The sequence below is a fragment of the Anopheles gambiae genome, chromosome 3 (assembly GCF_943734735.2).
Source record: "Anopheles gambiae chromosome 3, idAnoGambNW_F1_1, whole genome shotgun sequence".
Classification (NCBI taxonomy): domain Eukaryota; kingdom Metazoa; phylum Arthropoda; class Insecta; order Diptera; family Culicidae; genus Anopheles; species Anopheles gambiae.
This window is the reverse complement of record NC_064602.1, coordinates 19423075-19448642: the sequence shown is the minus strand read 5'-3', so window position 1 is coordinate 19448642 and position 25568 is coordinate 19423075. Positions and strand designations below refer to the sequence as shown.

The 25568-nt window shown below is 45.3% G+C and overlaps 1 protein-coding gene across 12 annotated transcripts in view; it reads left to right on the top strand.

Annotated features, from left to right (window-relative positions):
• LOC5668075 (insulin receptor substrate 1) overlaps positions 1 to 25568 on the top strand; it is a 216589-nt gene that overhangs the window by 46660 nt on the left and 144361 nt on the right. For all 12 annotated transcript variants that reach the window (XM_061659766.1, XM_061659765.1, XM_061659760.1 and 9 more), the window contains exon 3: positions 9713 to 10848. In XM_061659766.1, the coding sequence (XP_061515750.1) occupies positions 9837 to 10848 (1012 nt within the window). In that variant the 5' untranslated portion in view covers positions 9713 to 9836. The remainder of the gene's footprint in view (positions 1 to 9712; positions 10849 to 25568) is intronic.

Below are 25568 nucleotides of genomic sequence, written 5' to 3'. Positions count from 1 at the left end.
CCACGAGTCGCTCAATGTTGGATTTTAGAAGATAAGCATATTATGCCAAAACCCAACTAAGACAGTGCAGCAAAAAGAACGGGGCATGTCTTATGTAGCCGTTTTTTACGCCACTTAATTCGCACCATCGGCTCCTGTTTTTATTTTTCAGCTCGATTCGGATCCTCAAGTCTGTAGACAATTCATAAAAAAAACATCGGTTTCTATTTCCATCTTCCAACACCACCGCCCTTAGGGAAGCATAAGAATGTGCTTTCCTCGTTGGGTTTTGGGGGTAGAAGCATAAGAATGTGTCCCGCTTTTGTGAGACCTGGAATGTGTGTGTGAGTGTGTATTTTTGTTTTTTGCTTTATCTCTGCGAGCGATTTTGCTTTTTTCGTTCTATTTCTACCTCGTTCCTTCACCATAAACAACCCTTCTGGATGCCAGCAGCGCGACAAGGTCCCTTTCACGTTGCTGCTCGTGGTTTCAGTTTTCGGCACGGGCATCGGAAAAAACAGGAAGTTGTGTCTCGCGCTTTAAATACCGCTCGTTGTGAGCGCACGCGGTTCCAGTTGCCCTGGTCGCTGGTGGTGGTGTCGCGCTTTATTTCACTATCGCTGTAGTTTCTCCTTCCTTCCCTTGTCGCTGCTCCGAGCCATGTGTGCTGCTATTATTCGACACAATCGCTCGCGGGAAAGTGGTTTGTGATGAACGGCACATAAAGCATGCAAATAAAGCTTGTAGACGGGGAGCGGCACGCAAACGAGACAGTCGGAAGAACGAAGAACTGAAGAGCGCAAGATCGCGTTTCGTGCTCGAAGGGTTTTTGTTAAGGTTGTGAAATTAAGGCGAGCAGGCGAAGCGAGGCATCGCAACAGGGTTAAGCATGTTCGCTCGTTTGATTTTGTTTGGTGGTTTTAGAGTTAAAGCATTATAAAAACCGATGTAATACGTATTTTTCTATTAGAAGTTTAGCATGGGGGTTATCCATAAACTACGTAACTTAGTAAATTAGGTCTAATAAACTACTTTGCAGGTTGTTCAATACAGCAACATTAATTCAACTCATACATTATTTAAATCACAAAGTGAACGTGTAAATTTTGACGCAAACCAGTTGTTGATTCGTTGTAAAGCAGACAATTATCACTCATAAATTAGTCCTTTCTTACACCATTCACCATTCAAAACCAGTTCCACACCGACCGGAAAAGCGACAAACATTTAGTTTCATTTTTCTTCTTCTTCTTCTGAGGAGTTCAAGGCCGTTAACTGTGCTCTAGCCAAAGACAAAGCACTCGACTCGAATAATAAGTCAACCTCCTAACCCTCCAAAGTCTCGGTGGACCTTCACTCTTTGTTTTTTTTTGGCCCTGCCAAAGCCCTGCCAACGACTTGTTCGGCTCGAAAATTCAAATCGTCTCCCAGTAGGGCCACACAAACACACGGCGCTGGCATGGTTCTTGCTGGGACCATGGGGTTTGTCTTACGTCTAGCGTTAGCTTCCATTTAACTTTTTGCGCAGCACTGACAAACACACACACGCACCGCCGCTGCGCGGCCAGGTTTACACCCCGGTCTATGAGTCAGCATTACCCGGGTGCGTGGTTTACCACCATTCCACCTCCCAACAGTTTCCGTTCCATTCGCCTAACGGGGCATCATGGACCTACCTGTGTGTGTGTGCGATTTTTTTTCCTTCACCATGCGTACGCGAATCTCACCTCAACCGCTTTCTGCTGCTGCTGCTGCGCGGAAGTCTGTTGGCCGCCTGCGTGTACGCATGACGTACGCAACCAACCTCCTCCCGCATGACTTACGGTTTTGCGCAAGCAGAGCCGGCGGGGCCGCAAAGAACTGGGTGGCCTTTTAAAACACTTCAAACCCCTCTCCACTTCTCCCCTGCCGGACGCTGCCATTCCTCCTGTTGCGCTCGCTCTCTCCTGCGCTCTCCCTCTCTCGTGTTGGACTGGCCGTGTTGCTGTGCCGAGTGGTGGCGGATTGCGTTTTTCGCGAGGCCGTTTGTCTTTCGGGTGGTTGTTATGGGGTTGTAATGTTTTTTTTGGGGCGCAAGAGTGCGTACGTGCGTGCGCGACTGATAAGTTACTGGTTCAACGATCTTTCAAAGTGGATGTTTTTTGTTGTATGTTTGTTTTGTTACTGAGGAAGAGAGCTGATGCGATTCGTGTCTTAAAATTCACTCATGATTTAGGAAGTACATAGTTTAATCCTGCAATGTCCAAACTTTTGGCTTTGCGGTAAATATAAACTGTAGAACACGTTCTTTCCAAAACTTCAACTTAGTGTTGTGAAGTGGCTTTTAAATTGGTAGCAACAGGATATTATGTTTTAGTAATTTTGTATAGATTTTTTTGAATGCCTATGTAAATGAGGGATTGAGAATAAGAGGCTTAATGCAATATCATCACTTCATAAGCAGATGTGACAAAAGTGTTAAGACGACCCCCGATCAGTTCGATACGTAATGTAACACATATTGATGTCCCTTTTCTACATATGTACTCATCCATGAATTACGTAACGTTAAAAATAAATATTCTGGCACTTTTCCGCACATGTTACGTAATTTATGGTTAATCCCTTTATTTATTTTTTATCCCGTTTTACTTCAAAAATAAATTTAAAAAAATATTTTTGCTGTTGTTTTTTTATGTTATACCAATATACATGTTGAAACTTACATTTAGAGCTATATTTATTCACGCAAAAGCGCCTCAAACATGTCTACAAACTTTTCAACCCATCGTCGCGACCTCAATGTTGCGGCCCGATCTTTCTAGCCTCTTGGCCGGTGGTCACAACATTTCGCGAACATCATGCTCTCGCCGGCGGTACGCAAAAAAAAGTAACACAGTCAAGGGAAATAAAAACGCTCTCTTGGCCTTTTGGCCCCCAACAACTCGGCGGGGAATGTGCTTAACGCACAAACGCGCACACACACAGCGACGCTGACCAAAACATAACTGCCCGGCGTGAGAGGCACAGTAACATAATGCATAAAAACACTGCCACCATCAACCCTATAAAGAAGCATACCAAGACGGCGGGGGACCGGACGCGCTTTCGCAGATGGCGGCAAAGAAGCAAACCAAAACATGGACGGGGCGCGACCGCCGGGACTGCCCAAAATGAAGTTGGCAGGATTTTCTGTTTTTGTTGTTGTTGTTGCTACCTGGAGTGAACGAAGCCTCCCTTTTCCCCAAGGCCTGCAAAGCATCGCGCTCCTCCACCCTTTAAATCATTCTTCCCACTACTGTGTTATGCAAAAGGTGCGGCGCACGAGCCGGAGGAAACGGGGAAATGATTTTGTTCGCGATTTCAATCGTCCTAGGCGCGCGTTGTGTGTGTGGTGCGCGTCTCTGATTGAGCGCGAGATGATGGTGTATGAAATACACTTTTTAAAAGCTTTTCCCTCTGGCCTAATCATCTCCCCGTTCGATCGATCGATTGGCTTACGCATTGATGTTTTGGTGCGTGCCGCCGCCAACACGCACTCGGAGCTGTGCGAGGGGGGGATCTAATGAGCGGAAAAGGCAGGGAGGGCCGTTTGAAAAATTCGCACACACTTCCATGTTTTCCTCTATGCCTCCTGGTGAAACCATTCTGTGCGAAGCGAGAGACAGAGAGAGAGACGGTCTTTTAAATAGAAGGCTTTATTTTTTCCAAGGTAAAGGAGAGCCAAAGGAGAGGTAGCGGAGACGGAGGAGAGTTTTTAAAGCCTTTTTTTTATTTTCGGACCTCGGTTTGGGCAATATTTCCGCCAATTTGAGGAGAGTCGAGGAGGCTCACGCGCGCTGCCCCGTTTTCAATGCTGTTTCGCACAGCAAAGAAGACAAAGAAAATGGCAAATTCATCCCCCGCTGCCAGGTTGAACACAGCGAGCTGCTAGAGCTGCGTACACGTGGAATGTTATACTTCTTCTTCTTCTTCCTCTTTCGTTTCACAATCTGCATGTCTGGTTTCGTTGCTTGCGTCTGCGGGTCTTGAGCTCTCCGCTTTGAGGGCTTTTCTTGCGCGAGATCCCCACCGCTGCTTCGTATATGTGGTGCAATTTGAGGCTTGTGATGGACAAATTTAGGGGTTCGGTACCTTTTTGGGATGGGAAGCTGAGTTGTGGGAAGGCGCGCGGAGAGGTGTCCGTCTGTGTCCGCGCACGCGGTCTGAGGTCAAATTGTGCGTAACCGTCGCGCTGTCTGTCTGGTGCGTGTGCCGCACTGCTTTGTCGGTAGCGCGGACAGCCGCCGCTCATCAACGCCAGGAAGGGAGAGGGAGGCCACACGGTGATGTCTGCGCTTTCGGTGCGTAGACATGACGAGAGGGGGAGTTCGTTTTTTTCTTTCTTATGCGTAACGCGTGTGTCGTGAGGTATAACCAAGCTGCCCCGGTGCCCAAGGTGACCAGACGACGAACCGGCTTCCCAGGGGCGGAAAAGCGAAACACGCAAAACACGACCTAGTTCTCACCGTTTCGAGGCGAAGAAATCGAACGTTTTTGGGTGTGTGTGCATGTTTACCTGGGCCGTTAAGAAGAAGTTTTTTTTTGTGCTTTGGGTGAAGAAGATGCGTCGGTTTTTTGTTTTGTTTTTGGGTCAGTCTTGTTATTTTAAACGTTTGTTTCCTTACCTGTAATGCGTGGTGCGAGTCATGGCCCAAGTCACACTCTTGGGAAGTGAACTTGTGCGGATGCAGTCGAGCTGCAAGCAAAAGAGTTTAACTTTTAAAGGTAAAAGAGTTTCTAGGCAGAGTAATTAAACGAATTTGCTTCGACGAAACGTTAACAATCAAGACATTGACATGTTTTCCTTCCATTAAAACTCCAAAAACACTCCAAAAATGAAGACTTCAGTCGCTTAAGGCTCTAGTTAGAACTTACCGCTATTATTGTAGGGTGTCCCATGGTCTAACTTTTATGCTACAAAGCGAAAACTGAGCCTGTTTTGCATATCCTCCACAATATTGTTAGGGAAAAACCTCACCCGGATCGAGAAAACGTCCCTTCCTCGATGCCCACAAAGGGTTCAGTGACCGGATACTGGACCGGAAGCTCCTTATGTTTTGTCAACCGTTTGTTCACCGCGTCCGGTTAGCGTTCGGTAGAGGTGTGTGTGTGTTTTATCCTTCCATCACAACATCATTACATTTCTGCAAAAAACAGCGTTCCGTGCAATGGAAATGTCCATTTGCAAAATAATGGGAGTGAAATGGACAAACCAAGGGGAAGGGCAACCAAAAAACAACTGCAACTCCCTCCTGATTATTTCAACTACACACTCTGCTGTCATAATAAACATAACGCACGCGCGTGTGTTTGCATACAAAAAAAGGTTGGCAGCAAGGATACCGGAAGTGAACCCGCTACCTTACCTTCTACGGCACTAGCCCCTTAATTGAGCGACGGAAAGGGGACAACACCACCCAAGAGCCCTTTGCCGTCCGTCGATTAATTAGAATAATTATCAGCTTTCGTATCGAGCGACATCAAAAATGTTTGTTGCGGCTGGCTCGATTAATGATGGGTCGTTTTTTTTCTCTCTCTTCTTTTCAATATACAACCAAGCTCAGGGTGAGTGGTTGTCGTTCAGTAGGGTTTTGGATTGAGCAAGAAGTGGAATGAAGTGGGAAAAAACAGCACGCGTCTAGAAGGGGAAAACAAAACACTCACCAAAGGACATTTAACGAGAGCGCACCAAAACGGTAGCAGAACCCTTTCCTGCGCCCTAATAACATTTACGTTCTTGTTGTTCTCTTGAACTCTCTGGCTGTTTTAACGGAGAGTGTATTGCAGTGTGTTTTTGATACACAGCCCCTTAAATAATAATTAAAGCTTCCCCACGGGCAAAGGACAAGGGGTTGACAATGATTGTTCCGGGCAAATGTAGCGAAAAGCGAATTTCCACCGACAGGCAACGTTTTATGCTGCTGTTATTGAAAATTATTCTAATTAGCCTGTCGGGAAGGAGAAAAGGTCCTTGGGTTTTGTGTGTGTGTGGGTGTGTGTGTGTGTGTTGTTTTTGTCTCCCAGTTTTTCTGGACCCCTTTCCGGTTTCGGTCGAGTGGGTTTATGGGATTGCACCGGGGAGGGGGAGACAACTTTACAACGCCAAATCAACCACCACACTCCACCGATTGTGGTTGACATGTTGATAAGATGTTGAAAAGTCCAACGATAATACGGCGGGGGGGGGGGGGGGGTGACTGCGGGCGGCCGGGCCAGCTCACCATCATCAATTCTTCAACCCCGCAGGAAGACGGCGGTGGCGAATCGTCGTCGTCAATTGTTGTCCAGGCCGAGGGACATCGAGCCAGGATCGATCGTCAGGGCGGCGAGCAAGGGGAGCTTTGTGTCCGCCATGGGGAGTTCAAGTTGGCTGACTTTACGATCCTTTAATGGGTGCTTGAATTGTTGCCGCTGCTATAAAACGGTGGCAACAGCACCGGTCGGGGTGTGGCAAAGGATGGCAGAAAAGACGGCCCGGCGACCAGGGGTAAAATGTTGGGCCCGGGTTGGGGTTTGTAGTTGTGGTTTTCTCGCTATCGGTGCCATAAAAGCGTGGACAATTGCTTCATAAGCTCTGGTGCTGCTGCTGCTGCTACTGTTGGTGGAGAAATTTTAGGGACATTTTAGTCCTCCTTATCCCCAACGCTTGGTGACGCTTGCTTTTGGTCGGTATTCGGTTCAACTCGGTACCAAGTGCACCGGCGAGGGTTTGCGTGATGTGATTTGTCCTGAGGGGGCATAAAAGGGACTAGATTTATGAACTAATTGCGACGTTTTCGGGATTTTTTTTTCGGGATTAGGACCAACACTTGGGTATAAGTATGTCGGCACGATAACTCTGAGGTATTCCGGGAGCGGAGGATGGTGACACTCGTTATCGGATGGAAGGTAGTGAAATAAAAGCTTTAGTGCCTAGATTGTAGTAGTTGCATACCGACCAACTCCAAAACCCTGGGGTAACAGTTACGACGTTATTTGGGCAGGAGATTGCTGAAGGATTTTCGGGGATTCAATGTAGAAGAAAGCAGTGAACAATAAACTAATTGTTATAAATGTTAAATCAAATAAAGTAGTAACTAATCCAACATTTTTAACAAAGTTCGTATATTATAGAATCAAACATTTAAAACGAATGAAGACATTTTGAAGTTTGGAATTGTTTTTATCGTAGTTTCTTACCTTCTTTGCTCTATAGCATAGCTATCTCACATTAAACCAAATTTCTAACAAACACATAAAAACAAACCCATCAATAACAAATTCCAATAAAACAAACTTACAAACTCCATCTTGCTCACGTCCTCAGGTTTGTTTCATTGCGTTTTACCTCAAAACAAACACTGAACACCCATTACTGAAGGCCGTGGCCGTAGCGCACGGAACTAGGACAGTCCAAGTAGAAGTGTCATCCTGTTCCGCAGTACAAGATCAAACCAGAATCCTTTCACGACATATGGGGCAAGACGGTGCGGCAAGAAGTTCTCCGTGGCCAAAAATATCGTCCACACAGCCTTGGATTGTGTTTTTAGCAATGGAATAAGACAGGAGCGTGGTTTGTAATGGGTCCCCCAACATCGTAGAATTCTTTGGCCTGTTTCTTAGAGTCTGCGGATTCGATAGGTGTTTTCTTGCAACAAAGTTTGTGGCTCGTGGTTTGTTGCGGAGACTTCTTTTATGTGTTTAGTTTTCACTCAAAATTCGTGATTTATTTGTGCTTGTTAGAACACATCTGTAACTGTTCCAATAAATGATTCTTTTTTATAATAATAACATTGGGAGCAAGTCTATTTTAAAAATAATAACAAAAATCAGTACAATATCGAGAACTGATGAATAATATGGCGCACGTTCAAACTAAAATAGAAGTAAATCAATTGAAATACAAAGAACTGAACAGAGAGAAAAAACAACAAACAGTAGTAAAAAAATAAGTAGAAAACCAATAAATATATAAATAAAGTTATAATATGGGTAAACAATGAAACTAAACAAAGAAAGCAAACATTATAAAAAGAGTACAAATAAGCAAAAAACCAAAAAATACAACAAATTAAAAACACTCAAACTGCCTAAGAACTTTTGTGAACAGAATCGAACACTTACAAGGATACAATCCAATAAGAAAAATAAAACAGAGAGCAGTAGAGCAAATGGATTCGAGCGCCAATACACCGGCATGTTTATTTATCATCTGGCTTTAAATGGCGTACCATTGACGATGTGCAATCGATACACAGTGGGGCAGAGCCGGCTTACTCTAGTGCACAGTCTCGAAAACGAAAACTCAGTCAGCGCCCGCAGATCGATGTCGAATTCGAATCGAAAAGTTTCCGTTTGCTTGCGGCTGTGACCCACTTGCACACTAACATTGGGCGGCGTGCGGGTGGGCCTGTAATGTGTGTGTGTACGTTCTTCGTCGTTGTCTTAGAGCAAAGGGAGAATATGACGAGAGAGAGAGAGAGAGAGAGCGAGAAAGAGAGCGAGAAAGAGGGCGATAGACTGTCACACTTCAGTGTACCGTTGAATTACTTTTTAATTGGCGATAGGTTTTTGGTTTCTCTTGATTCTTCTCGGAGGAGCCGGTGAAACGAGAAGCAGACGACTTCAATTGCGGTTCAGGACAACAAATCATGGGTCTCTTCTTTTTGTGGCATTGGTGGGTGCCATTCGATGTGTAACTTACACCTGCGGCGCAATCCTGCAGTCCAGTGTTTGTGTGTGCATTAAAAAAAAAGATGCATTATGCAGAGAAATTGAAACAGAAGCAATAAGGAAAAAAGAGAAATAAAAGGGAACAGCAAGCAAAAAAACATGCACACACACACACACTTCCTGCCAATGCGATCTTCGGTGGGTAGTTTTACACGCATCGGAAGGGAAAAAGTCATACTCCTGAACGCCTCGGAGCCGGAGCGAATGGATTTATTATGATTGCATTAGTTTTGGTCTGGCAGTTCTCTCGGACCGTTAACGTGTGGGGGAGGAGTGGAGGGGGAGCGGGCACCCGGGCAGTGTTGAGAGGAGGGCTATATGGAGCCACCGGCCTCAGGGTCTCGGTGTTACTAATGAAACGTTATTTTCCGATTAAGCTATCAACGCGCAAGCATGTTCGCGGGTGAGCTACAGCAGGGAGATGCGGTAGCAGCCAGATAATAATTATCATTTATTCAGCTACTTTACGACTGCTTTATGAGATGGAATTAGGTGTTGAGAAAGTGTGGGGGGAGGCAGAGAGACAGAGTGAAAGGGTGCTATTGATACCCCTTTGGGCTGTGTGTGTGTTTGTGTTTAATGATATTTAACGTGGAAATTAAAGAAAAAGCTGCTTGGGGCGCTCCGTCCGATGCAGTTGCAATCATTGAATGTGAAAATTGCATGGTTTGGGGAAGTATTTTTCCCTGTCGGTATTTATGGTTAATGAGGAAAAGTATGGGTTTTTGGTACGGGTTGTGATAGTTTTGGTAAATGAATTTATTGCACACCCTTATAAAGGAGCTTTGTCGGATAAAAGTAGGAATTTTGTGAACTACAAATTTCCCTGGAACTGAATGATTTAAGAAGGTTTAAGTCATGGCACGAAAATTACACCGAACAACCACACTGTATCTTTAGCGGTTTCTTATTAGATTATGTTTTCTGTTGCATTTTGGCATTACAGTAAGATGAAAATTAACGTTATTTCTCTCTCTTTCTTTCTTCAATTTTCCCACAGAGCGTCAAACACGACTTCGAAGGATAGATCGTCCGGTACTGGCGGCGTTCCCACCGACACCAACGGCATCCGGTACCGCTTAAACAGTTCTCATGGGCCACCGTGGCGGAAAATTGCCGCCGCGATGTCCACACTTACCAACAACGCCAATAACAGCAGCAGCAACAGCAACAGCAACAATAACAACAACAGCAGTAGCAACAACACTAACAACAACAACAACAGCATCGCTAGCTACTATCAGCAGTACATCCAGCACTATCAACTGTCGCCCCAGGGGGGGACCGCACCGCCATCCGCCGGTGGTTCACCGACGGTCACGAGTATCAACAACAACAACAACAACAACAACGGTCCGACATCCGACAACATACACACCATCAACAACAACAACAACAACATTAGCACCAGCAGTAGCAGCACCAGCAGCAACCAAAGCCAGCCGACGACGGCGGCTAACTCCGGCAGTGGCGGCGGCGGCGGCGTCGTCGGTGGGATTCTGGGCGTGCGAGAAGTTAGCGCCAAGCTGTTCCTACCATTTGCCCGCGCGAAGATGATGCACTCGTCGTCGTCCGCTGCCTCGACACCGGCCAAGGACCAGCACCAGCCCGGCACGCCGCTAGACGGCACGTCGATGGCCGGCATGAATGCGACACCGTCCGGCACGCCGTCGGCAACGCCGGGCACGACGACGGGCGGGAGCAGTGCCGGCGTGTCCGGGGCGGGCCGCGCCTCGTCGCTGATCATACCGAAGGCGCTGAACGTGGTGCTGCACGGGTACCACCGGAAGCACAAGACGAACAAGAAGAAGTACTTCGTCGTGTACGGGGACGTGCCGGGCAAGGCGGCCCGGCTCGAGTACTTCGACAGCGAGAAAAAGTTCAAGCAATCGTTCCAGAAGGGCAGTGCCGGCTGCGACGGGGGCACCCAGCCGAAGCGCACCATCGTGCTACGCACCTGCTTCAACATCAACAAGCGGCACGACCTGAAGAAGCAGATCATCTCGCTGTACACCAAGGACGACAGCTTCTGCATCGTGTTCGAGAGCGAGGAGGAGCTGAACCTGTGGCTGCGGACGCTGCTGCGGCTGCAGCGCGGCGAAGACTCGGAGGGCGATCCGCCACGGCCCACATTCGGTAAGTGGAAAGAAAACACTGGTTCAAGAATATGGGGGGAGAATGGTTTGGTTTTACAGTCTTTATAGGGTTACAACATTTTATTGTCGATTGTGGAATTGATTTTAGAAAACCAATGAATACGATATTTCCACGCCGGTTTTGGAACAGATTCGAACTGATGATCTGTGGCGCGCTAGGCCATGCTTTTGCTGCGACGGTCATTGGGCAGTCAGTTTACTGTGTCGTTAAATTGACTATTTGTTCTGATCTTGCTTGATGAAAACTCTCGTAGCATCTTCAAATGAAGTGCCGAGCACAACTAATTGCACGAATTGGCTCAAATCATACCATCTAAACACACATTTCCTGGTGGAAAGATTCTGACCCAAATATACGTGGGCTCATCGACAAAAAGAATGTATTCGACCGTGGCAACGGTGGCTGTATTAAGCAGCTCTCTTTTTGCGTCAACAAAACAACAACACCGACATTAGCATATGGTCGTCGTGAACTTGTTGGAGCTCTCGCCACGCAATGCAGCGCGCAAAAACAAACATTGTTGCTGTTGTTGCTATTTACCTATTGCTTTTCTTCCACTTTTTTCGTCGAGCGTTTGCGTCGCAGCAGCTGCTCGTTCAATGACGTAAACGGATTAAGCCCAATGTTGGTAAACACAGAGGCATCACGATGATGGAGCATGATGCTGATGATGATGATGGGAAGATGGGGAGCGAAAGTGTTGGCGGGGGGTTTTAATGCATCCATCACGGCGGCAGAAACAGTTCCCACAGCTTCTTCGCACCGGACACGTGGAATTCCGTTGAGGAGGTCGACTTGCATATGGGAGGTTTCGTTCGCAGCGAACTGGACAACATTCCTTTTCTTGGACAACACTTTGCCCATGCTTTTGGGCCTGTTTACGTGCGTCTGCTCGAAATTCACATCCAGAAAAAAGGTGGTTAAAGGAAATTGGAATGAACAACGTTTTGGAAAACCCTTTTTTGAGTTGTTTTTTTAAATTAAATTAAATAATTTTTGCATTTTGTTTTCCTCAACCCTTGAGCTTTCCCTGGGGCCACACACACAAACACACCTGCATCATTGCGTCGTTGCTCCGTTGATGCGCCTATGTCGTTTCTTGTTTTGCTTTTAGGCCCAAAGGGTGTTTTTGGTTTTTCGCTTCTCGCAAAAGGTCATAAATTTGTGTTAACCCTCCTCAGCAGCAGCCAATGCAGACGAAAACGTGTTGAAGTGCGGAACGCGAACGGTCCACTGGGATGCATTTATAATTCATACACGCCTGACATATGAAGAAACAAACGGCGAAACCGGCAGTGGGAAGGCAAAGTAAGTTTGAGAGCTGAGATGGACTGAACCGTCCTCCCTGTCCATTAAACGGTGGTTATATGTCCCTATCCGCAACAATGCTGGCGCGACAGCGACAGCCGTTCATCAATGGAAGATTAGTGTAGTTCGATAGATCTGCAGTGTAAATGGTAGAGTTATGTTTTAGACTGTTCAAAAGCTTTCCAATTCTTTGCTCGTAATAATACTAATAATGATCTTTTATGTTTGTTTGAAGCTCGCAACGTTTCTTCTAGGAAGTCACGGAATCGGGCAAAGAAATTAAAAAGTTAGCACAGGAAACCTGCTGCAGCACACTGCGGAGGAAACTAAAAATCATAGGAAAAGAACACCACCAAAAAAAAAAAACCCCTATGCAAAAACAAGCAATTTCAGGCAATAAAGCAAAGTCACGTCCCGGTGTGTCGTTAGAAGTTTTGCTCCGGGTTTAGTTCCGTGAGTGTTTCTATGCATAGTAGCCAGGGGTTCAGGTTTTATGCCTTTCCGTTTGAACAAAACCTCTCTCTCCCCCCGTGGGAGGAGGACACAGACACACACACAATCGCCAGCAGCAGCTCCGGGCTCTATCTTTATGGCAGAGAGTGACGTTTTCCGATGAGGAAGATAAACCGTCCCCACGGTAGAACCGGGTCTCGGGTATGTATAGATTCCTGGTTCGTTACGATGGTGGGAGGAGCACCTTTATCGGGAATATGGCATTCACTGAGTTGGGGCGTTTTTTTGTTGGGAGATTCGTTGTGTGTATTTAAGCAGTGCGCTGGGACCTCTGGCGGAGGGTGGAAGTTTTGTTTTTTTTCTTTCACGTTATTTGCCTACTTTTGGGGACAAGAAGGAATATTGTCGTCCGAGAGGCCGATATGCGTTTTTGTTTAAAGGGTGTTTTGCTTGCTTTCCAATCCCTCCGTTGAGGGGGGAGGCTTTGTTGGAAAGGAAGCGTTTGTTAGAATGCACGACGGTTTCGAAAGGCTGCTGCTCTTAGCATGCGGCAGCATTCGCCCGACGACTCCTCACCTCTTTGGGGGGCCCGGCTCTGGGGCTGGTGGGACTTTGGCGAAACGCATTGCGCGAATTCTGCGACGTTTCGTGTTCGTGACTTTCATGCACAACAAACATATGCGGCATCAGGATGAGGAGTAAGGAAGGGGAAAGTGCTGTGGGGCAAAGGAGAAATTATATTTAAAAGAAAGATTAAACCGCGTGAGCGAGAGAGAGAGAGAGAGAAAGAGACGTCTCCAATACGGATTCGAAGCTTTTCGAACTCTCCAACCTGCACCAGCAGGATATCTTGGCCCAGAACGCCTATGTGTGTGTGTGAACCATTTTTTTTTGGAGGGGAGAGGGGGGTGATGCAGGATGTTTAACAGGCAGCTTCCGGCAGCGTTTCGAAGGGTGATTTGTTGTTGTTGTTGTTGGTACTACGTTCTTAATTCGGTTTCTAGCGACCCTTCCGGTGGGCGCCGAGAGGCCCCCTCTAAGTATGAGGGGACGGTTAGGGCAGCTACGAAACAGCACCAGAGGCCCAGAACGCTTCGGAGAACCACGTGCGCCACCACGACGTGTTTGCACGTGTGCGATGAATTTTCGAACAGAAAAGAAAAAAGCATATTCAACATTCGACCTGTTTTTGTCGAGCTTGCGGGGGGGGGGGGGGGGGAAGCATTGGAGGCAGAGGGTTTCCCCTGCTTTCCACTCAATCAATTATGCGTCCCATGGCGCATGGGGTGTGGTGTATCGTGCTTGTTGTGTGCCGTATGTGCTTGCTTCAACGTTTGCTTTTTTGTTTCAATTTTTTTTGTTATGGAGAGAGCCGCCTCCGGGATATTCTGGTGGCAGAGTTTTTCGAAGTTGAAGTTGGGCTTTCCTCGAAAAGTTTGCTTTCTGTTTGCAATACACCATTCCGGTCCTGAGGGATTTGGGAAACGATTACTTTCTTTAATCACTTTCATTTTGATTAAAACTGATTTGATGGTTGACCAGTAAATTGATATTATTGCAAACATAAAATGCCTCAACATGAAGCATGCAATATAATATAAACACTCTCTGTCTTGTTGCTTGACATCGTTTTTTTTTTTAATTTTCTGTACCATCTTCCTGTCGTCCAGTGTGCCGCCCCGCCCGCGACACACGACATGCCATTTATGAGCAGAATTCCGGCGAATTGTTGTCCAGTCTGTGTGTCCCGCGATGACGCAAGCCCCATGCCTCCATGGAACGACGCATCTGCTGACCACGGGCTACGAATCCCGGCGGCCACAGGGGTGGGTTTTTTTTTGCTTGTTTGATTCGGCCCATAGCTACCCTCAAACTCTCGCCCCCCCCCCCCCTTTTTGTGTACCGTAGGCAACATTTATTTGCGTAGCAAACATCCATCCTTGAGCGACGGTCGGTCGGTTTATTGAAATGTCGTCGGCTAGCATTGTTTTGCATAAATATGCGCTAAACGGCCATCGCTGCCCGTTGGTGCGTGTGCGCGTCCCGAGGGGAGCTGACACACGCGGGTTCCAGTTCGGGTTTGTTGTCGCCGTGGGTTCTTTTCCCCCCCACCCCCTGTTCTTTCTGCTCCCCGCTGAACGATGCTCTCGTTCCTGCCAACATCACAGTTTAGCGCGGTACGCCAAAGGAGATAGGGGAGAAGAAAGTTAAATAAAATCTCAAGCGCAAGCAATCAACCTTAAAACTGTTGTTACACAAACACACACACACGTCGCCCTCTGTAGCACAGAAGGATGACGTGTATCGATCATTTGAGTTTGTGTTGATTGTAATCTTAAATGCTCTAGAGGTTAACCCGGTAAGGTTTTCTCCTGTCTGTAAATGTACTTAGGGTCTCCCGTCCCCCCTCAAAAACATATCCACTTTGCTGACTACAAACCAGCGAAGAAGCGATCGATCTTTTGGTGCTTTCGATTGCAGCGATACGACGCTTGACAGACGCTTGGGTGATTTATTTTTAGAGCAAAGTTTAATGAGCCATACACTTACGGGCGAAAGCAATTCGGTTTTATTGTGCCAGCAGGGTAGGGAACAACATGGCTAATGGGGTGTGCAGCTAATGGTGGGCTCGGGCGAGATCTTCAATTTTGGATACAGTTTTATCTGAGGATGCATGTATATAGGTAATGGTGCATTTTATGTCATTTGTTGAAATGTTTTAATTTGTTTTTATATGCTCCTGTTTGAAAAAGAGGATCAAATATTGTAAAATTTTAGTTTGAGTTTTACAAATTTAGGTTTTTTTGTGAAGAAAAAATCCGCTTCATGTTTTTTTATGAATTTATTGAGTTGTGCTCCAAATAAGCTAATAAACTTTACAATCGGTTGAAAAATATTAATCAGAAATAGTTTAAACATAGAAAAGTGTATTCCAAAAATCCGTGGGAAACCCTGTAAATCTATCTTGCAAAAGATATTTACATTCAACTACTTAATTATTTCAATTCTCCGTTAAACATTGTGAGGGTTGCGAGTAGTATCATCTGCTCGAAATATTAAGGTATTTTAAATAATATTTATTTTTTATTCATAAATTATGTTTTGCGGTGCTATTCGTCGAAAAGATCATTATTTCTAATGTTGTGGATTTTTACAAAATAAAATGTCAAAATTCAGGTGTGTATTATGCTACAAATCGCACTGTTATACCTGATCTCGGATTGCTATAATTATAACTGCTAAAACTAGGGGCGAAAAGTCTGCCTAGGCTCGCAAGCTCTTTAATGCGAGGGCTCTGGACCTGTGAACTTGTATGACGTGCGAGCACTCACGCGCCTTCGCAAATCGCTGTCAATTGCATGGCGGGTCCGAATACAAAATACTAAGGTTCAGTTTGGTAGTGTACACTTTCGAGCAGCTGCTCGAATTAGGCTCAAAAAGAAGATAGTAAATCAAAATGAGGTTATAATTTGCATATATCGCTATAACAGGCTAATTTGATTAGAATAGCTGGTTAGCAAAGTCACGCACGAAAAAAGAGCTTGAAAAGGTGTAAAAAGCGATATTATTGATAAAGATACAGTAGAACTCTATGCTATTGCAAACTTTTTTGAATTGTTTAAATGGCTTAACGAACTTTGTGGTAACTTGTACTAAAATTCAACAGATAGATAGCTTCAATAAGGGTAATCTAAACACTACTCTATTGGTGCAAATCCTTCAAACTTCTTTGAAGAATGTCCGATACATTCAGATCAACATTCGATCTACTTCCGGCTGGTACCACCACTACCACCAAAACCCGATCGATCGGTAATGGTCAAACCAAACTTCCTTCAGGCAATGCGGCAAGCAGCAGCAGCAGCAGCAGCAGCAACTAACTCTCGAAGTAGATGCGCCTTTTTTCCTTCACCATTCTAGCCACACACTCCTTCGCTCAATTTTCCCTTCTCCTCTCTCTCCCGCATCCTTCCCGACCCGGAAAAAAGCAGCCGGAAAAGCAGCGCGCCAGGGCCGGAACGATGAGCCCATAAATGGGGAGATAATTGAATCAATAGATTTCCATTATCTTACGCTCGCCTCGCTTGACGCGCGCCGTCATCACCAACGACGACGACGACCAGGACGACTTTTGGTTGGCGCGCGGGTACGACCGAAACCATTATGCTGTCCGTTCCGAGTGTCGAGTTGTTGTGGGGGCGTTTTTTTGTTGTATGTCTCGTACCACCGTGTGTTGTTTGTGTGTTTCGTTTGCTCACTCTCTCTCTTTCCGCACGCTTCAGCACTGCTTTTTATGTGCCCATCAACATTCATTCGGTCGTTCTTGTTCGAAGTGATGAACATTGGCCCATTTCTCGTGCCCTCCGTCGTCCGGCCTAAGGACATTTTCGGGGTCGGGATGGTACAGCCCATCCTTCATGGTGAAGACCGCCGGAAGGGGGGGTTGGCCGTTAACGTACTCCACTCCATTGCATATCCGTTACAAGTGTGCCGAAAAGCATAATGTCGGGGGCGCGCGCGCGCGCTCACGCTCTGGCTGCCGGCTGTTTTTAGTGACCCAACCACCCACACTACCCTATTAAGCGACCTCTGGTGTACTCGGGGGTTGGGTGTGTTGTGAAGAGCGGGTGGAGCAAGATGGAAAAATAGATTTACTGTCAGCCACAAGAAGAAAGGCTTTTATTGGGAGTTAACTTTCTGTTGGCGGCTGCTGCTGCTGCCGTTTCTGCTTGTAAAATGTTGATGGAAAGGTATTTTTTCTGACGTTGTTGTTGCTTGAAGGCTTACCACCCGCGCGACCTCGCGAGGATTAACGAGCGGCGGAGTTGTTTTACAATTAGTCACGCCGCCAACCGCCCGCCAAAGACGCTTTCTTCTCCACCCAAGCATCCTGCAATGGGCTGGAACTCCACTCGAAACCGTTTGGCATTTTGTGTGCGTGTGTGTGTTTTAATGGTAGTCCCCGAGTGGCACAATTGGAAATGAATCGATGCTTACGGGTGAATCGGATCCCTCAGCCAGCCCCAGCGGCCCAATCGAAATGCCATCGAAAATGTCAAAAGAATTTGTGACACGTGTGGGGCCCCCGAAGGATATATTTGTTTGCAAATTTCGTCGACCGCGGGAGAGGTAGGCTTACAGTCTAAATCGTTGATGATTTCGAGCCCGGTTCCAAGAATTGCCGCTAATGCCACCGTTCTGGGTTGGAATTGAGATGTAAGTAAAATTTAACCTCAATGAAAGGAACCATTGAAGCCTTACGGGCGAAAACAGATGAGAAATGAAGCAGAAACACTCCAAAAACATGTCGACTGTTTGGGTTTGCAATTCTTCATTTATGAATGCATGATTTGCTGTTCCAATGGTCCCAGAATGGTGTATGGCGGTGGGATTGGCAACCCATTTTTCCAACCTAGCACACCTCCAACGGAGCGGGGTGCGCCCCCTGGGTTTGATGAAACTAATTTTACACCTCAGCAAACATTGATCGCGTTTGGCGGTGGTGCGGTGCGTATACCCTCTATCCTTGGTGCGAGTTACAATTCGGCAACTAGCGAGCCTCGAAGCCCGCCATTTTGCATGCTCCTCCCCCTCCCCTCCCGAGCCAAACACGGGATATGGCTTCCCAATCGTCAAGGTTGCACCTTTTGCTTTGCGGTTAATATGGGGTGGTCCCCGGTCGCACCCGAACGAAAGTGCCGAAAACAATATCCCATTACACAATTTGCCCCGCTTGTGTGGAGTGTTTGGCGCGAGATGAAAGCGAGGAATTGAACGCGCTGGGAGTCCACCAGAGGAACCACCATTCACCGTCTCACCCTCTCTGGAGGCGCAGGGGTCGCTCGGTTTTAATTAGGTGTCAAATCGGATCGTTTACAGCGATGCGCACCGGGCCACCGTTGGCGGGATTCCGCCTCGGCGTATCGCGTTCCGGTGGGGTGGTGCGTAAAAGTGCGTGAACAATCGAACACGCAATGGCAGAGCAGTAAAATTCGGGCAGCAAGTTCGGGTCCCCTCAATAAGGGGATTGACATGCGAAATTTGATATTTATCATTTGGCGCAAATGGGCGATGAGCTCGTGGGACAAGGGGCGACAGGGGACGTACCAGGTAAACGGGATTACTCGGAGCAGCGGTACAGAGTTGCGTGTGTCCAGGTGAGAGATGATCCAGGAGTGTAGCGGGAATTTTATGTCACCTTGGCAGTTGGGTGGTGACGGTGAGCCGACCGCAAGTCGGTAGTAATTAAGCCAATGGGGGTAGAGGTCGTAATGTACCAACGGGAAGGGTGCGAGACACGACACGTGAGATTGGGCTCAGTGAAATTCGGGAAAATCCGATATTGAGGGATTGATCGGTGTTTGCAGTATTGGTTCACGCTTTGCCCGGTGGTGGTAACTACTGGGTCGGTCGATTAATCTTTCCTGGGAAGTTGGCTGGAAACCCCGCGAGGGTTAGCAGTTATGAGATATTGCAGTCGGTTTTATTGACCTACCCAGGACATTAAATTGTTCGGCTTTGTAGTGCCTGATGTGAAATTTCTGATTGGCATGCTTCGCGTCGTGTGATACGTTGGTTCTACTTTTGAAATTCTATGTTGATTGTTCAGATGCAAGAACATTACATTTGCTCTAGGTTTATGCATATTACAGTACACCCTGGACTAGGAATAAAGGCTATAAAGGTGCAATATTTATTTAAAAACATAATAAAATAGTATGATGTAAGCATCAAAATATAAGTAATTGAATTGTGCAATGTATGAATATCATCTGATATCAAAATAAATTAAACTATCTTTTACCTCACTGGTTGGATAGGATTGCCAACTAAAGAGTTCACACTCGATATTTGAGTTGTTTGACAATCGGTGGATGTAATTAAAAAACAACCGAAAATTTTATTCTAAAAACTTATTTATCCAAACGGAAATGCATCGCAATGACTTTGCTTGATAGCTCCTTGATTACCGTGCCGGTGCTTCTTTATGTCAAAGCTATCTCGTTGGATGAAAACCAACTGAAAAAGACCCAACCGGTGAGGTTATACTGTATTTTAATCCAGTGTTAACTGGTCCGGTCTCATGGTAAACTCGTCAACTCGTACAACTTAACAACATGTCCGTCATGGGTTCAAGCCCAGAATGGACCTTACCCCCATACGTAGGATTGATTGACTATCGTGTGTAGTGTTGGGTTAATCTGATTCAGACTCAAGAATCTCAACGAATCTTTGAAATTATTCAATGAATCTGAATCTCGGTTCGAAAGATTCACACAAATCTTAAAAATTCTTGAATCTCAAAAAAATCATGAATCCGTATGATAATAATGATAATCTCTAAAGATTCACATATTTATTGAAAGATTGACAAATCTCTAGAGATTCATAAATCACCAAAAAATTATAGAGATTGAACTTCTTATTTTTCTTCTTCTTGGCGTAACAACTTATGTGATCATGCCAGTCCAGCCTATACATGATTTCGTGACTTCATGGAAACTGAAGTTTAATAGTTTGTTTTAATCTTTCGATATCCATGAATCCTTGGAGATGCATGAATCTTTGGTGATCCGATTTGAGATTCGAATCACTCATTACAGAAGATTCATAAGAATAAATCTTAACGAAAGATTCATGAAACCTAACTCTACTATCCTGCTATGGGTAATAAGTCATTGAAAGCCAAGCCCACTAGTAGGGCAAAGTCAGCCCTTCAGACCCGACAGCAAAGAAGAAGTTCACTGATCCTTTTCGGCGTTGGCGCTAGCACAACCTGTCAACGTCTTATTGAAGTTCATTATTTGGAAGATCAAAGTCCCGAACACTAAATATAGACAAGCCTGAATTATATTGAATTCCTGAACCCCATGTCCTTTTTTCCAACTGCATACGCGAGAAACCTGGAGTGTTGAACATTGGTACAGAGTCCTTTGATGTTTATCTTATCAAGGAGTTACTGTACTTCTAATTCCTTTTTCTTTGTTTATATATTGGTTTTGTATCCTTTTGCTTCAGACAAAAAAAAAAAACATGTATAAGTTGGAACTTCCTAATCCTGGACCAGTTGAGTGTTGTTGGACATTCTCCGGAATAGAACTCAACAAATAAAAACACAGTTGCACGTAGAAAAAAGTATTGTTTCTAACCGAAGCGCAACATCCCCCACCCACCACTCCCCGCTTCGCTTCGCTCTGCTAGGGCCGTTCACCCCGTTTCGCACCAGTCACGCGTTGCGACGAACGTGCCCGGGATTTAAGGGGGCAGCAGCCCCGTCAAGTATCGGAGTATCGCGAAGCATCGTAAAACTTCGCTCCCAGACAATATCCGCGTGCAGCTAAACCGACCACCACCACCGGGTTAAAAATTAATCATCGTCAAAAGCACAAAAAAACCGAAAAGCAAAACGTCCAGAACGTGAGTGCATACGGCACGGTTTTGTTTCGGTTTTTAAGTATTCTGTCGCGCGAGCACAATAATCTCGCTCGTGCATCGATTATTCGGTTACGGAGTTAAATGCGTTTCTTAGCTCCTTTATTGCAACTCACCATTTGTTTGCCATGCAATAGTGTGTGTGTATGTGAGCTGCAACAATGTTGCAACGCAGCGAACCGATGGAGGCGAAAACTCTAATCGGTCATTGCACGAATTGAAACCGAGTGAGTTGTGCATTGAACAGCTGTGTGCTGGTTGGTGTGTTTTGTTATGTTTTGCTTCAGGTTTTGTCATTTCCCCCATTCCCTCCTCGGGCCGTACACTTCGTATGCAGCCCTGTTCCATCCCATGCATGTTGGACGGTGCACGTCTCCCTACGCCATCAAACTAATCAACGAATGTTATACACACCCGTGGATGATGATTTTCCTCCTGAGCGATTTAATTAGACGCGCTTGTTGGGGTGAAATGGGCAACTGCAAGCAAGTCGATGACTTTTGCAGCGCAACGCGTGTCACTGGCCACTCGGAGTGTGGCATTTTCGTAGCAGCAGCAGCAGCATCGAGGAAAAATGATTTAATTTGTGTTGCTTTTTAAGAGCCACTTTTGGACGAATTAATTTAAACCACGTGTATCCTTTAATTGACGTCCGCGCTACAGCTGTCTTCGGTGCCATTCGGTCCAATCTAGATAGCTTTTTATTGCAAATGCAGTGAACATAAATCTATCACCCTTTAGCGCACATACACATAAAGCCGGAAGCTGCTTCAGCACTTAGCACACAAGAAAGTGTTTCCTAATGGGATCTCAAAAAAAAACGCAGAAGAGTATGTGGTGCACCATCATCCTAGTGGGGGCTAATCGGATTGATCGTTAAAATGGTGGCTGGCGCCTCTTTCTTTAGAAGCGTTTCTGGGGGGAGAAAAATGGATGATCCAAAACAAAGTGGCAACTGCAATAAACCAAAACGACAAAAAAAGTTGGCATCTGAAGTCGGATTCTCCTACCAAAAGGGCGGAAAGTGGTTTCGCTATTCGCTCGAACTGCGCAGTAAAATAGAAAAAGGGCGACCAATTATGATGCTGCCATAAAGATAGGGAAGGCGGCGGCTCATCATCAGCGGGTGAAGAGTGTCACATAAAAATTGGCCACTAGTACTACTACTACTACTACTAGTCGTTCGCGTGCTGCCGCCGTTTGTTTTTGCGCTACGATTTGCGCTATCGTTGACGAGGAAAAGCATGAATTTTTTGGGGGATTGTACGGTGGGACTAGAATGTATTGCATTGGAACAGGAATTATTGGTTGTTTTGGTGACAATTAGGAATTGCGAACAATTGGCATGATTTATAATGATAGTGGAAGCTATTCTTCAGAGGAAAAATAAACGATGAAAGAGACAGTATGTTTTGATTTGAAATAAAGACAAACTTGTATCAGGATAAGGATAGGTTCATACCTTAAGTCAAAGTAGGAACTATGAGGCATGATTGAAGAAGTGAATACTCTTTATATTAGACAATCTTACCAGGCTATTACTATGATCTTGGCTATTTCATGATTTAATTGATGACGTCATGATGAAGGAGCTAGTATACCGTAGAATAGATACTACGGTGTACATATAACATAGTCTTAGTACATCCTTTTAGTGAAGCATTGTCATATATGGAGCCTACCCTCGTAACCTACACACCAACATATTACACTCAGGACTGCTCAGAAACAAGAATGTGTTCTAGGTCAAGTAATCCACAAGTTGTTCCTTCCTAACAATCTCCAAAATCTTTTGTAAAATGTGTAGCATGTTTATTGGGCGAAATTCTTCAGTTTCAACAGTGCCAGCTACTGTTTTGTATAGGAACTATAATCAATTATTTTCGCTCTTGTGGAATTATTGTTTCCTTCGGCTAGTGATGTGTTAATTGCTTCCAAAAGATTTGTTTCAACAACGTCAAGCTCGACTGTCATAGAGTTCACGTTTGATATACTTCCCTATGTAACTCCCCAATATAACAATTAAACTCCTCAATGCAATAACTTTGAAAATTTCTACAATTTAATGTTCTTTTATCTGCGAAATATTCCATCTATTTGAATTACCTAACCTATCTAACCTTGAATAACCTCTATCTATTAATTGATAGATGAAAACTGTCATATTAGATTTTGACCGCTCATTACAGCTTTTGTAACTGTGTCAAACCACGTTAAATGCTAATTATCCATTATATAAACATGCGAGAATAGTTCAAAACATCAAGAATGCATATTGTTAACAACTTTATTGCACACCACGAACGATCTCCTGTTTACTTTTGGTGTATGATTTGTAGGACTAATTGAAAACATTTCGTTCGCCAAACGTCAGAATCCACACGAAAAAAGTAGTTGATAATGTAAAAGGCTCCAGTGAGATATACCTGCCATGATTGAAGGCAAAAGATCTTGCGCAAGGACCGTAAAGATATCAGGTCAAGTTATAAGCCCGTTTTGACAGCTAGGTGGAAGAAGAATCGACGAAGAAAACTGACAGTTAGTTTTCCGCTTTTGACGAACGCTTCAAGTTCTCGAAGAAAAATTTCCATTTTAAATCACGGACTGTGTTCTAATAAACTAAAATATTCACCCAAATTGATCTCCACCAAATATTGACCATGCAAAACGTAAACAATCCATCAATACATATACAAGCGGAAAACCATCTGTCAAAATCGGAGCCCAGGGGGGGGATCGCCAAAAGCGCTATAACTACACCTCATTATACATTCCACCTTGATCTTGCGTCAAAACCGTTTCTCAGAAGCTTAAACGCGCCTCGACAAGACAACTTCGCACGTCACAACAGGTGCTGGGTGCAGCTTCCCTACATCACCCTTCTTTAAATGGCCATTCCAAAACGCTATTCCTTTTGTGGCTGGCTTAGAAACTATTCCACCGGGGTTTTTTTTTTGGCGTATTAATGCTACCTCAAGTGGACGAGGTCAGTTTAGTGAAGCGTGCGTATGAAGTTAGTATCTTCTGCTGTGTGTGTGTGTTTAGATCGCTGTTACGCCTTACGCTTCGATGTGCGATTTTTTTCTTCTATTTTTTTTGGAAGCGCGAAGTTGAACGAACCTTGGCCACATCTTTCCCATGCTGCCAAGGTCTCACGATTGGCGCGGAAACGATTCGCTAATTTCCGCCTTCTGTCGGCGGAGAGCAGAAGAGATACAGCGCAAGAGACGGGGAGGGTGTGATCGAGCGCGCAAAAATCTCAACCAACCCCGAGCACACTACGCACATTGGAGAAGTAGCAGCAGCAGATTGGACTGATTTTTATTTTTTCTTCTTCTCGCCACCCCCCCTCCCCACGCCATTGGCGGTCGGTGACGCTGCGTGCGTGAACTTAGAATGGCGCAAGTTGCAAAAAAACACAAACACGATCATTGGAGAGCGATATATGTTCAGTGACCGCGCGCCGCTGTCTTTGAGTGTGTTATTTTTCGTTTCTGCTTATTTATGTGTTGTGTTGTTCCGAACTCTTCTCCACTCTTCCCCCCTCCCCCCCTTCCTGTATTCCAATTCGTCTGTTTTGCCAAAATGCTGTGCTGCGATGTGTTGCAAAATTTGGCCACAAATGTAAAAGATACAAATCATCTCTTCCCCGCGCCTACTGCGTTCCTCGCTCGGCTCTCTCGGTGAAGTAAATGTTTATTGCGTAGCAAAAATTGGCGTATTCTTGGGGTTTTGGGGGTACGGTGCGGTACCCCAAACACAGAGCTCTCCCGAAGTAAAAGGCTTGAAATGGTGGTGGGAGTTTTGGAGTTTTTTTTTTGTTCTTTTTGCTTTGTTTCATTCACCCCATGTTGTGTGTGTGTTTGTAGTACGGTGTTTATCATTGCACGCAAACAATTCCGCCGGTCAGTTGCGCTGCTCCGAAGAAGCGCGTTCGCGAGCCCCAAGAAACCCCGGACCGCGGTGAGTAATTAGAACCGTTGGGGACGGAGGCAGTGCTGTGGTTTCTTTTTTTCTTTTTTTGTCGGAAACAGATGTTAATGGATCGGTTTGTTTTTGGTATTAGCACTTGCTTTTCCGCATTCCAGGGTTTGGTTTGCAGATTTGTTTTTTCTTTTTTTTTGCGCGGTGCGCATTGTAAATGAACTTCTACGCTGTTTGGGGCTTTCCAATGCATTTTCTGTTACAAAAATTTCGTTTATAATTGAATTAACTTTAAGAAATTTTGTACACATTTTTACACAAAAATTATTACGACAAAATTTTCAAAATAAAACATGCCAAATGACCAGCGCTCCGGACATGAGTTTGCCAAAAAAGAACGCACATCTCTCGCACCACCGCAACGCCAACGCACATAGCATCTTAATTACTAAAACAAACACACATAATCCGGTCCCGGCCTTTAGCTCCGTCCGTCGCTGTTGAGTCAGAGGTTCGTTTTTAGAGCAACTTTCATCACCCCGGTGTTGCGGTGCTTCCACTTGTTTGTGTTTAGCCACGTC